The 14,313-nt window shown below is 39.2% G+C and overlaps 1 protein-coding gene across 2 annotated transcripts in view; it reads left to right on the top strand.

Moving 5' to 3' along the window:
* Positions 1–14,313, top strand: part of PARP8 (poly(ADP-ribose) polymerase family member 8) — a 117,452-nt gene that overhangs the window by 89,018 nt on the left and 14,121 nt on the right. For both annotated transcript variants that reach the window (XM_027708644.1, XM_027708645.1), the window contains 2 exons: positions 7,821–7,913; positions 13,862–13,987. In XM_027708644.1, the coding sequence (XP_027564445.1) occupies positions 7,821–7,913; positions 13,862–13,987 (219 nt within the window). The remainder of the gene's footprint in view (positions 1–7,820; positions 7,914–13,861; positions 13,988–14,313) is intronic.

Here is a 14,313-nt window from a genome sequence, read left to right as displayed (position 1 = left end):
TACTTTACTGACTTACTGAAGATGAATAAGTACAAAATTCTTAGATTTCTCTTGGGAATTTCTTTACAGAGCAAAGTATGGCTCTTTCAGAATTTTCTTTTGAGTTCCAAAAGCTCCCTGAAATACAGAAAATCAGAATTAAAGATACAGTTCCTGTGTGTACTCCACAAGAGAGAGAGAGTGTGTGTGTGTGTATGCCCTCACAAGGAACTGCAGCTCTGTGAAGGGGAAGCACAAAGGTTCTCTGGAATGGAAGGTACCATAATGCATCATGAAGTTGTAAGACTCTTCTTTATAAAGGCCCATGGTCCATTGCTTCATTCCCTTTAAAAAAAACCCCAGCAGTAAAGCAGTCAATGTTTTCCTATAAGTTTTCACACCTTTCCCATATGAGAGGAGGATGCATGGCATGATTTGCAGTCATTCTGCAAAACACAGGGAAAATTCAATGAATACATGGATCCTAAGAATAAAAAGTATTCTTTAACCTCTTGCATAACATGGACCATACTATTTCATGCAGTCATTCTTAAAAATAATTGGAATCCTATCTATTTTGTTCTTCATAGAAGGATTAAGAAACAGCTTTGAAATCATTAGCAAGGGTTGGGACTGAAGCCTAAACATCTAAACATCTCAACATCTCCCTTAACTCATATGCAGGGCCGGGAGTTGGACTTGGTGATCCTTGTGTGTCCCCTCCAACTCAGCATATTCTGTGATGTAGGGAATCATACTGCATCCTCCTGCAAGGTGACCTGTGCTACACAGCTCTCAGGAGCTCTGTCATATTCTGAAGTAACTCTTTCCTGCATTTTGAAAAACAATGGGAAGTACAAGGTCAAACTTTATGCTGAGGAGAGACAGAGAAGGCAGACATGATAAACATACTGAAAATCTCCAAGGATGGAGGTCTGCACAGCCTCTTTGGACAACCTGTTACAGTGGTTGATAAAGCTTTAGGAAAAATCAATTTTAGCTTTATCTAAAACTTTGTATAAAGTTTAGATAAAGCTAGTCCTACATGAGAGAATAAAAGTACTAACTGACCTGCAAAGGTACTTTTCAACCATCTGATTTGGTTCATCTAGCTAAAATAGGTATTTTCCAAAGCAGATATAAAAATGTAATAAAGAAACTTAAGCATTATTGGTTCTATATTAGAAGGCTCTTAACTTTTTTTAATGCCATGTAAAATTCTTTCTTTTATTATTACAATAATAATATTAGGGAAGGACTAAGTTGCATTTTAATAATGCAACAGTTTTGCTGCTGTAATAGAAGAGAAATCTCTTGTTTTAGGAATTCAGCATGTACTTTTATTACAAACATTCTATGTAATGAGATCATGAGTCATTAACAATAGTGGTTATTATATTAAGGATCTGTTTAAAAGAAGTGTAATAAAAATGTATTATTGTATTCGAAGACTGGAGGAAAGAAAATGTCAGTCCTCTCTTAAAGAAGGGCAAGAAGGGGAGGACCCATAGAGCTACAGGCTGGTCACTCTCACTTTGATGCATGGAAAGATAATGAAGCAGCTAAGCCTCAAAACCATTTCCAGGCACATTAAGGACTAGAAAATCATCAGGAGTAGTCAGCATGGCTTCACCAATGGGAAGTCGTACTTGACTGACTTGGTAAACTTCTGTGATGAAGTGAGTGGTCTGGTAGATGAGGGGAGTGCAGTGGATATTGGCAACCTGGACTTCAGTAAGGCCTTTGGCAGTATCTTGTCGTAAGATCTTTGTAGACAAGCTGTTGATGCATGGGCTGAATGAGGAGATAGTGAAGTAGTCTGAAAACTCTCTGAATGTCTGGGCCCAGAGTGGCTTAAAGTTGAGTTGGAGATCAGTAACTAGTGGTGTGCCCCAGGGATCAATAATGGGTCCAATCCCGTTTAGTAGCTTCATTAATCACCTAGATGATGGTGCAAGAGAGTTTGTAAATGATGAAAACTTGACAAAAATGAGAGAAGTATGTGATACTCCAGACTGATGAGTGCCAGTCAAAGGGACCTCAACAGGCTGGAGAAATGAGCTGCCAGGAATCTCTTTCAGTTCAACAAGAAGTGCCAAGTCCAGCACCTAGGGAGGAACAAACCCAGGCACCAACGTATGCTGGGGGCCACCCAGCTGGAAAACAACTTGGCTTGGGCAGAAAAGGACACCAACTTGAGCATGAGTGAGCAGCGCGCACTTGCAATATGAAAGGTTAATGGTATCTTGAACTACATGAAACAACAGAATTGCCCACATGTGGAGGGAGGTGGTCCTGCCCCTCTATGCAACCCTGGTGAGGTCACACTATGTCCATTTCTGGGCTCCTCGGCACAAGAAAGAAATGAGGCTGCTGGAGAAAGTCCACTGAAGGGTCACTAAGATGATTAAAGGGACTAGAGCACCTCCCATATGAGGAAAGACTGAGAGAGCTGGGAATGTTCAGCCTGGTAAAAAAGAATGTCTGTAAATACCTGAAGGAGGGGTGCAAAAAGGATGGGGTCGGCCTCTTTTCAGTGGTGTCCAGTGACAGGACAAGAGGCAGAGGGCACAAACTGCAACACAGGAAGTTCCTGAACAACAGGAAACACTTTTTTACCTTTTTTACCTTTTCTGAAGGTGACTGAGAATGGGAAAAAGTTGCTCAGAGAGGCTGTGGAATTCATATCGATGGAGAAAGTCAAAACCTGTGTGTCCAGGGCAGCTGGCTCTAGGTCACCCTCTTTTAGGAGGGATGTTGGACTAGATGCCCTCCAGAGATTCCTGCCAACCTCAATCTTTCTGTAATTCTTTGATCTTACTCAGCTTTTACATAGTAAGCTTTGTGTGAAGCTAATGCTTATCTTGCTGTCTATGTCTTCCTGAATCCCTCACAAATTAGTATTTGTAAATACTGAAGCCTTTGGTAAAACAGCATGATTGAACAGATTTTACACCCCTGTGAGACAATTATACGGGACAAAAAAAATCTCAGAATGCATTCAATAAGGTAATTCAAAAACCCTCTGTGTATCATTTTTCAGTCAAGACGTCTCCTTAGAGTGCCATCTTGTGTTGAAACCTCAGACTGAGGCCTCTTTAGAACAAAACAGGAATAAGTAAAAAACTCAGCAATATGAAATATTAAAGCTAGTTTATTTGAAGTATGCATTTGTATTTTGAAGTAAGTTGGATTCCTGTTAACTTGAAGATTTCTCTGTCATTTGACTATGAAATTCTTAGGCACCACTGAAAACACAGAAGCACTGATGTTTCAGAAACAGTAGGCCGCTTAGGGCTAGAAAATTTTTGGAATAGAATAAACATTGAACTATGGAGAAAAGGCTAGGGGTACCAATATGTTTAGTCAGACTGGAGTTTAGCCAAGATGTTTGTGGAATCCCAAGATTCTTGTGGAATAATGCTGTGGTCCTTCTAATCCCTCCTTCACAATATAGGCTGGTTTTATCTCTTTTTATAAAAAAAGCCTCTCCAGTTACAACCTGTACTTTAATAGAATGGATTTCAATTACTTTATTTTTTTCTGACAGAGTAAAATGACTGTAGTGCTGCTTTTCATGTAGCCACAACTTACCAAAGTGCACCTTGCCCAGCTAGAAATTCTGTAATGCTTGTTTGTTCACCATCTATTTATATATTCGGGAAGTAAAAACACCAGAAAATGAATACAAAGCCAAAACAAAGCCAAACAGAACAAGTGACATTTCTTATTCGACCACAGTCTGCGGTCATCTTTTTTCAGGTTATATCTGTTTACAGCTGTGGTATTTCCCATATCTTTGAGCAGCATGTTCCACATAACACGTGAATATTGTGAGACTATTCAGAGAGTTTACTTTGCAGTAAAACTAAGAGTTCCTGTGGTTTAAAGTGGGAAACAGAACTGAGATTTGAAGTTACATTTCATCTCTATGTCTGTTGCTTTCAGTAAAAGTGAGATGATTGCTAATGGTTTCGCCTTTACCATTTATTACGTTTGCTGTAAGTCAGGTAGTGAGCCTTCCCTGAAGCATCTCCTATTATATCAGTGGTTTTTAGGTGTATCAGTCATGTTGCAGTCTCCTTAGTGTCTGTGTGATATCCCTTAGGATAAGGAAAGTGTGGCACATTGCTCTTCTGAACACAGCTTCAGCCCACAGGAGAAAGTAGCAAGACAGATCAATACACACTATGAAAGTTTCACCTTTTTGGAATTGAAGGAATGCCTGGAAAATATTTTAAATATTGTATGAGTCCATGAACCAGAGTATGTCATAGCACCTGGATTGTTTGCATGTCTGCCACTCTCAGTCACTACAGGAATCAGCAACACTTGCATTGTAACACAGGGGAACTCTGATTGAGCCCTTTTTCATCACAGCAGCAGTTGGGTGGTAGCTACTGATTGTGCAATGGGGGTAGCTAAAGGAAAAGTCTGAAAACCTCAAATATTTAGAAAATGCTTTCTGCTTCTGTCATTACCTTCTGCTTCCAAGCATCTGCAGTCTCAGGTTAACTGCCCACCTCTTATTTTTTTCTGTCTTTTCACGACTGAAATAATGATCCTTCTAAATTTCAGCACTAATGATCTCCACTTAAGTAGTAGTGTTGTGAAAGCCAATGGCTTTATGTTAATTTTCTTTTTTCAAGTGAAAAAATAAAATGTATGTGAGACCCCGTGCAGCTGCTGTTGCTGAAAGGACTTAGAGTTCCCTCTTCAGGTAGTGGAGAACAAAGTCTCCCAGACAGTCAGCTCTGTGTGTCTTCAAGGTGATGGTTGTAATCTGTGCCTACACCTAAGATGAAGTTCACGTTGGGAAATACATATTTAAGTGTATAAGCCTTATTTTGCTGTGTATTTTCCCTTTGAAAACAGTGGGAACTAGCAATCTAATAAAAGGTGGTTATTTTGTACATTTGTGGATATGGATCCATATCAGTAAGAAAAAGTCCATATTTCATATACATACACAAAAATTCTTAGACAGTTCAGCTTGCTTAATGTAGTACATGTACATAAATGAAAGTAAGATGATGTTGGAATGATGTAGCTTTTATAAATGTGTTAGTGTTGTTCTTGTTTGTTTACTGTGGCTAGGGACATTTCTTATATTTTTGATCTGAAGTCAGAACAATCCTGTCCCAAGGGCTTACATCCTGTGACAAGAGAAAAGTGGACACCATAAAGGGAAACACACTAGCAATATGCAAAACATTAGCAGCAGAGTAAGAGCAGCCTTGAATCTCAGTTTCCCCATAAAGCTTGTGGTTTTCTTTAAACTCCATCTTCTAGAATTGATTTATTAACTTAGTTTTCATGTGTTTTCATTGGTTCTAGCATGCATTATTGCAGACAAAAACAAAAATAAGGAAATGTAATGCTGAATAGGTTTGTCACAGTGTGTGACAAACAAAATTCCTCCACATGTTTGCTTCTCAATTGCAAACTAATATTTTAATTCTGGAGGGATTTAAAACATTAAAATGGTTGAACCTGACTAGTGACTGAAGAAGAGGACACTGAAATGGCCATACGAAAATGTCTTGGAATACACTATGGGAAATTAAAGTTAAAAATATCTGATTTTACTAAATAGAAACAAATTTCAGAAACAGTATTCAGAAGTGCTCTCAAAATGGCGGGAGTTTGGGTTAAAAGGCATCCAGGGTGGATATATGAAGACAGGGTTCTGTACTACAGGATTGGGATTATTCTCCCCATTATACTGCAATGGCGAAATATTCAGTGGACAGAAAGGTTCATCAAATACATAAAATCAAAGGAATTGTATAGGTGCTAACAGTGTCTGTTCCACTTCAGAGCTGAGATTTTACTGTCTCACTTATCTTCATATATAGAGTTCTCTAGTGTCTATCTGAGACAAACAAAGGGCCTTTCAAATGTCATGCATAAGTACAATGACCATTTTCCTAACTTCCCTCTTCAAGATGCTCAGACATTTCTGGAATCATAACACAGGTGCAGTAAAAAGAAAAAGAGCAACAATGACAAATCGTGTGTTCCCTTTGCCATCATTAAGTCTCAGGATAATTTACTTTGCTGAGACTGTAACCAAAATACCAAAAATAAGTATTTTCTTAAAACTTTTCTTCATGGCAAGCATGGCTTAACTTAGATTGCTCTGCTATTCCAGAGCTATTCCTTGCTCTGGAATAAAGGAAGTTGGTGTATACTGTTGATAACGATAGTCAAGGTAGTAGCGCCAACATGCTTCCCAAACTAAGCAAATGATTTAACCATCTTCTAAATGTGGAAAACCTGAGAATAATGACAGAAGTAAATACCTCTTGTCTAGTGTGCCATGGCACAGCGATTTAGATCATGTTAGGCTTTGTCTGCTGCCTAATGCAATGTAACATGCCAGATAAAGTAAATCAAATGGGTGACACTATTAGATTTGAAGGATGATGGCTCTTGTAAAGCTGATGTGAAGCTATGACAATGCAGAAGATTTCAGATGTTTATTGAGATAAAGTTTTGAATCTTTGAAACTCAGCAAACATATGTTTTCAGAGCAAGTTACGACAAGTACAGCAATATGCCTGTTACTGACCAAGCTGTTGTCTGAAACAGAAAAGAGATAAATTTTTGTGTGCTTGATTAATTTTTTCATTTCCGCAAGTACTTTCTAGAGGCATTGACTTGAACTTGAAAGGGTGCCACTACAAATGCTTTAGTGATTGTTGAGTGAGAAAAGTTTACTATTGCCTACCAAAAATAATTGTAAGTTTCAGTGGGTTTGGATTTAAGAATATGTATTCAAAGAAATTGTATCCAAGAAGTATTTTTGATTGTTTTCAACATTGTCATAAAACATTGTGTTCACTGGGTTATTTTAAGGAAGGTTTTAATTTGTGCTTCCTTCTTCTATTTCTTTCAACTGTTTGCTCATCTTGGATGCTGATAATAATTCAGTATGTGATTCATTACTTGAGCCTTTAAAAAGTTGATCTGCTAATTATATTTCAGTAAATAAGATGGAGTTGCTGTAAGGGTTGTAGAAACTAGGAAGCCCACAAAGTCGTGCCTATTTTCTCTACCTAAAGATGTGTTCCTTTTTGTTTGTGCTTTGTTTGCTTTATGAAGGCAGAATGTTCAATTCTCACTCCTTATGCAGTTTAGATAAAGGTTTTTTATTTGTGATGATGTTGTGAATTTTTTTTTTAACAGGCAAAAACTGGTTCAGCAGCAAGGGGGTTTTATTATTTTTTGAATACCTACAAAAGAGTGGAAACATCTTTATTTATTAAAATATCATGTGGCCTTCCCAAATTCAATGTTTTTGCTGTGAAAATATAATGCATTTTCTTACAATTTACCAGTAATTTGTTAAATTGTCAAAAGTTAAGAATAGTTTTTCCAAGAAATTTTTCTTCCAGATAAAATTTTTATGTGTGTTCTCAACAGCAGAGTAACAAGCTGTGAAGAATAAACCTGCTCTGCTTAGTTTCTGGATTTGTTCTCCATTAATTTTAATTAGCTAGGAAGTTTTCAGATAGGGTAGTGTTAGGAACATTTGGGTACTATGCCTGTAATTTTGGTTTTGTAATCGTGTTTGGATTTCTTTTTAAGTTTAGCCTCTGTGAGTACTTATGAGTTTTAGAGTTCTTCACTCTTGCTCTTGAGGTTATTAAAATGCTTCTCTAATGTATCTTCCTCAATAATGGATATGTATTAATTATTTAAAATTAATGTTGCAGTTAAAATATGAAGGAAAGAATTATCATTAAATGTGTTTGGGTTTGTTGTAGGCATGACATGATAAAAACGAGAACTCAAAAGTAGAACAAAAATAAAATTAACTTTCTTTCTCTGTGTAGCCCACTGTTTGTGAACGGGAGCTCTGTGTATTTGCTTTCCAAACATTAGGAGTGATGAACGAAGCTGCTGATGAAATTGCAACTGGGGCTCAGGTAGAATGCTTAATACATGTCTGATTTTCTGTAGTATACTGAGTCTTCTCAGTCTCTTCTAGTATGTATTTGACTTTTATTCCCCATATGAGTGCTATTTGGTAAGTATACTGTTTATTTGTCCACTGTTATAGTTGGAAATACACTGGTTTATGCATGATGTATTCAGATAGTACTAATGAGGTGTTTCCATTGTTGTGCTTCCATGTAATTAGACTAACTGTGGTTTTATGTTCTGTTATATTCAATTAGGTCACCTAGGTTGTAAATAAAGGCAGCCATTGTCATTTGGAGATAATTCGCATTTATTTTCACCTAATAAGCCGTTGCTACTCTCATGCAGTTAATAAGTTATTTCCTACTCATGGCCTTGGGATGCAGCTATCCACTGAGAATGTGTTTTCTTCTGATCATTAAACAGCACTGGGAAAGTCCATACTGATGTTGCTACATAGGATTCTTTTTTTTCTTCTCAAAGATCAGGAATTTAACATAAGCTTGCTTCCTGACTCCAGGAAGTTATTGATATAACAGTATCATTTTCTTAAAGTATTGAAACTGTGTTTCTGAATTACCATTTAACACTTACAATAAATTAACTAGCAGTTAAAAGATCTTATGTTTAAAATCCTCTTAAGATCCTAAACTAAAAATTTACACATCTTAAGAAAAAAGGCACTCCTCTCCGATTTTCCAGTCACATAGTATGCAGCATGGGTTTTTTTGAAGAATGAATGTTCAGTTTATTTAACTGTAACTAGTATTAGTGGGTCTAGCCACTGAAAAGAAACTATTCACCTAGGTACCTGAATACCACCTAAGGGCATATCCTCAAAGGAAGAAACTTACAATAGTGTACACAGAATATGACTGTGGAATCTGAGCACCAGCTCTTCATCCGATGGCTGTAGACCATTACGTGACTATATTTGCAACATCTGGGTACCAGACATTGGGCTAACTATTTAAGCTTGTAAGAAATAGAGAGAGAGATCTGCTGATGAAGCCCCACGTCTTCCTCAGCCTGAAGTCCTGTGAAGACCTCAACTATGTGTTTCTGGGAGCTAGAGTTTTGGGGTTTTTTTTAATTCAGGCAAATATGTGGTATATTATATGTACATTTGGAATCAGAGAATCGCAGAACAGTTTGAGTTGGAAGAGACCTATGGAGATCATGTAGTCCAACCCCTGCCGTGGACCTGGACATATTCAGCTAGATCAGGTTGCTCAGAGCCACATCTAACCTGACCTTGAATGGTTCCAGGGATGGGCCATCTACCATCTTTCTGGGCAACCTGTGCCGGTGTTTCAGCACCTTCGCTGTAAAAAACTTCTTTATATCTAGTCTAAATCTCTCTCCCTTTGCTTAAAACCTTTACCCCTGGTCCTATCACTACACTGCTAAAAAGATTTTCCCCATCTTTCTTATCAGCCCCCTTTTAAGTACTGAAAGGCTGCAATAAGGTCTCCCAAGAGCCTTATCTTCTCTAGGCCCTTCTTCCCAGCTCTCTCAGCCTTCCTTCATCATTCCAGCCCTCTGATCATTTTTGTGACCCTCCTCTGGACTTGCTTCAAGAGGTCTGTGTCTTCCTTATGCTGGAGCCCTAGAGCTGAGTGCAGTACTCAGGTCAGGTCTCATGAGGGCAGAGGGGCAGAATCACCTCCCTCAACCCGCTGGTCATTCTGGGCTTTCTGCGCTGTGAGTGCACATTGCTGGGTCATGTCCAATCTCTCATCCACCAGCACACCCGAGTCCTTCTTGGCAGGGCTGCTCTCAATCCCTTCCTCCTCCAGCCTGCATTGGTTCCAGGGGTTACCATGACCCAGGTGTAGCGCCTTATACTTCGCTTTGTTGAACCTCACAAGATTCCCACAGGCCGACTTCTCCAGCTTGTCCAAGTCCCTCTGGATGGCATCCTGTCCTTCAGGTATGTCAGCTGCACCACGCAGCTTGTGTAATCTGCAAACTTGTTGAGGGTGCACTCAATCTCATTGTCTACATCATTGATGAAGATATGAAATAACACTGGTCCCAATACGGGCCCCTGAGGGACGCCAGTTATTACCAGGGTCCATCAGGACACTGGGATATTGATCCCTACCATCTGGATGCAACCATCCAACCAATTTCTTATCCACAAAACAGTCCATCCATCAAATTCATTTCTCTCCAATTTAGAGAGAAGGATATTGTTGGGAACTTTGTCAAAGGCTTTACAGAAGTCCAGATAAATGACATCTGTAGCCCTTCCCTTGACCACTGATGTAGTCATTCCATGATAGAAGGCAACTGGTTTTGTCAGGCAGGACTTGTCCTTGGTGAAGCCGTGCTGGCCGTCTCAAATCACCTCCCTGTCCTCCATGTGCCTTAGCATCTTCTCGGGGGATCTGTTCCATGATCTTCCCTGGCACAGAGATGAGGCTGCTAGGTTGGTAGTTTGAGGATTCTCCTTTCTGCCCTTTTTAAAAATTGATGCAATGTTGCCCTTTTTCCAGTTATTTGGTACTTCACCTGACTGTCATGCCTTTTGCAATATCATGGAGAGTGGCTTGGCAAGTCCACCAGCCAGTTGCCTCAGGACTCTGGGATGCATATCATCAGGTCCCATGGACTTCTGTACGTTCAGATTCCTCAGGGGTTCTCAAATCTAATGTTCTCTGACAGTGGGAAACACTTTGCTTCCCCACTCCCTGACTTGAGCTTCATCTACTCAAGAATGTGGGAAGGGGATACTGACACTGAAGACAGGCAAAAAGCTGTCAAGTTCCTCAGCCTTCTCATCCGCTGTTACCAGTTTGCCAGTCATGTTCAGAGGTGAGTACACTTCTTTGACGTTCCTCTTCTGGCTCCCATGCTTACAGAAGCCCTCCTTATTATTATTTGCATCCCATGTCAAGTTCAGCTCCAGTTTCACCTTGGCCTCCCTCACCCCATCCTGATACAAGCAGGCAGTGTCCCTGTATTCATCCCAGCATATCTGTGCCTGCATTTACTGCCTGTGCTTTTGCTTCTTGCCTTGTAGGACATCTGAGCTGGCCACTTGTCTTCCTTTCCTGATCTCTTAAACATGGAGATTGAGAGAGCTCTTGTGGTCTAGGGAAGGCATCCTTAAAGATCTGCAAGCTCTGTTCTGCTCCCTCATCCCTGAGAGCAGTTTCTGAGGGGGTCCTATTGACTAACTCCTTGAACAGCTGGAAGCTTGCTTTCCTAAAATAGGAAAAACTTTTTAAAATAGTGCTGACAGGAGAGGTGGCCGTGGTTAGCTCTCACTCTGTGTTGTGGAGGTGTCACTGTTGCAGGCATATGCGGAGCTTGCTCTAGATCTCTGGAGTACCACTACATTTACAGAGCTTTGCTGCAGAGTGATTACAACCTTAAGAATGCTTTAAAATTTAGATAAGGCTTTTTATCTATTGGATCTCGTGGCTAAATTCTGTTAAGTTTCACTTTAGTGATAGCATTGGAGCCAGCTCACTACACTGGATCTGGTTACCCTCCCACTCCTGTTTGCAGAAAGAATTGATCGCTTTTAGCTTTTGATTCATCTGAGCTATTTTTGTCCTTAGTTTAGGACTGTGTGATTCACAGCATAGACTATTGGCACAGGGGTTGTTTCTCCAACAAGGCTCCCCTAGCAAGCCTAGGCTAGTAAGAGGTAGGTGTTCACATTGTGAATCTCTATATTTTGTCAGATTAATCTTCCTCCAAATAATTTTGTCTAGTGAAGGAGCCTAAATATAGGTCCCTGTAATTAGAAACCACATCCTGTTTTTTCTTTTGTGATTTCAGCTAGTTTTCAAAGGTCACTTCAAATATTCTCATGGCTCCTACTTAATAATAAGTGAGTGTACTTTCTAAAAGTTTCAAGCATGAACTCGCCTTGCTTTGTTTTAGTCATGTAGGCAAAATGCCTGAAAATTAAATGTCTGATTTGTTGATAGTTCATACTCCCTGTAGAGAGTCTCTGGAGAGAGAGGGAGAGGCACTGCCTGGGAGGCTGATATTGTAAGAGGAATTGTCATCAGCAAGTGTCATCTTGTCCTCCTTGAAAATATTTTAATCCTTACTTATTTACTCAGTACCTTCAGCTAAGGAGGAAGAGTTCACGCCCAGTTTTAAGGACATTTACTAGAACACACTCTTCCTATTACCGTTGAATATATATGCAATGTTGTATTATAAGGTTTCTATTAGATTTACCTCCCAATTTAAGTTGTTTTGCCTTGCATTGTCTCAAAACAATGACTTCAGGGAAATCAGACATAAAAAAAGCAGAATCAGAAACAACCTAGAAGGTAACAGTTTAAAGGAGAGCTTAGGGACAGTGTTCTAAGTAGAAGAACTGTGCCAATTTTAAGACAAAATCCCATCATGCAAATCATAATGAAGGGCAACTTCGAGCACTGTATTAAGAGATCTGGGGACTCAAACAACTCTTCTTTAGTAGTGTTTTGTGACTGCAGGATGCAAAGTGCTTCTGAGAAGCAGGGTGTATGAATTCATGCTCAATTTCACAGTAATACATTTACACAGTGTCAGGCCTGTTGCCTGACCTGGCTGCATATGCAGACTCCTGGTCTCCTTTGCAAATGCTAATGCATATGCCCTATTTTGAAATATTCATCACATTTTCAGGTATTATAAAATGGAAAGTAACCAGAGCAGCATTGAGGAGGGGATCATTATTTCAATAACTTCATTTTTAAATATATGTGAGATATTTAATAACTGGAACTAACAGAATATATTTAAACTGATGGAGAAAATTGTCCATTCGTGCTGAAGGAGCAGAGAAGGAGAATGGCAACTCTATGACTCACCACAGCACAGTCCCTTTTCCCTTTCATCAGTATTCTTATTTTCATTCTGCTTCTCTAAAAGACCATCATTTTTTTTCCCTCCAAATGATCAGGTACATTGGTAGATATATAAAAACTTCTAGAACAGCTTGAGTTGAGGTCTGATGTGCATAGAGTTGTGGGAGGAACCAGGATGCCTACTAAGTACAGCTCATCTCAGCTTTTTCTTTCTTTCCTGGAAAAGTCTGTTTTTTTTGATACACAAATGTTTTCAGAAGGCACAGAAAAAATGGGGAAATGAGCTGATTAGCAGCTACTTTTTAAAGTAGCAACTGTGGATTTCATTATGAGCTGAATTTATGTTTTACAGGTGCCAGAAAGCTGCATTCTCTCGTTTGTTATTGCTGTATTCTTTTTAACCTCTGAATTATATATTTTGAAACAATTACATGAGAATCTGTTGCTAAGTTGTATATGTACGTATGTGTACACGTGTGACTACATTAGACAGTGTCTGTGTACACATTTACATGCATGATCCTGCAGGGTAATCTTGCAAATCATGAATATTGAAAGCTATGTTGTAATTTTGTACAACAGGATAGAAGGAAGAGGATCCTCCAGTGTGAACTATGCAAATGACTGTTAAATCATTGCACTGTTCTGGCCTTACCAGAAGCAATGTTTACAAGTGTTTCTATGAACACAGTCTTCAGGAGAACAGCAGGAAGTGGTACAAATTTCACAGACCATTCTTTGCTCTTGAGCAACATTTTCACTGGCATGTACTATACAGAGATACACAGATCGAGCACAACTTCATTTCCTTAGAGAATGAATTTAATACAGGAAGTAGTGTATGTGCACAAGAAAAAGCAGAAATGAAAGCAATATGTTTGACATTATAATACATTTAGGACCACATAGTGATCCTACTTATGCACCTGGAATAATATGCCAGGGCTGACTCCAAACCCTGTTGAGGTTAATGGAAAAATTTGAGTCCTAAACTATGTCCTGTGGATAACATGGTTTGGGCAATATAGGTAACAATGAAATATGGTATAACTATAATGTGTAAAAAAAGCAGGCTGGAAAATACGATATAAAAGTACATATGTTGAATAAATGTCCTTCTTTATCCCTAGGTGGTTGATCTCCTGGTATCCATGTGTCGGTCTGCATTAGAGTCACCTAGGAAAGTTGTCATTTTTGAGCCATATCCTTCTGTAGTTGATCCTAATGATCCTCAGATGCTGGCCTTTAACCCCAGGGTAAGTAGTTATCTGTAATTATGTCATCGCTTGATTTTAGTCCTGCATGAGATTTCAAAGCAAAGACTTCTTATGGAGTCTCCTTGTTTTCAAAACTTTGTAGTTTTTTTTTAATTGTCTCTGACGAGGTATTTGAGTATAAACTTGTCCTGGTTCCAGCCAGGACAGGGTTAATTTTTGCAGTAGCCAGGTGGGGCCATGGCTAGGACTCAGAAGTTATCCTATACCATGTCACGTCATTGCCAGGGGCCGGGGGAAGAGAGTCTCTTCCAGAGAGGAGTCCCTTCCTGGTCAATGTAGCTTGGCAGAGGGAACAATCAGCTATT

Source organism: Neopelma chrysocephalum, unplaced genomic scaffold (genome assembly GCF_003984885.1).
Source record: "Neopelma chrysocephalum unplaced genomic scaffold, ASM398488v2 Primary Assembly neopelma1_96446, whole genome shotgun sequence".
In the NCBI taxonomy this organism is placed as follows: domain Eukaryota; kingdom Metazoa; phylum Chordata; class Aves; order Passeriformes; family Pipridae; genus Neopelma; species Neopelma chrysocephalum.
This window is presented reverse-complemented; position numbering and strand designations above follow the sequence as displayed.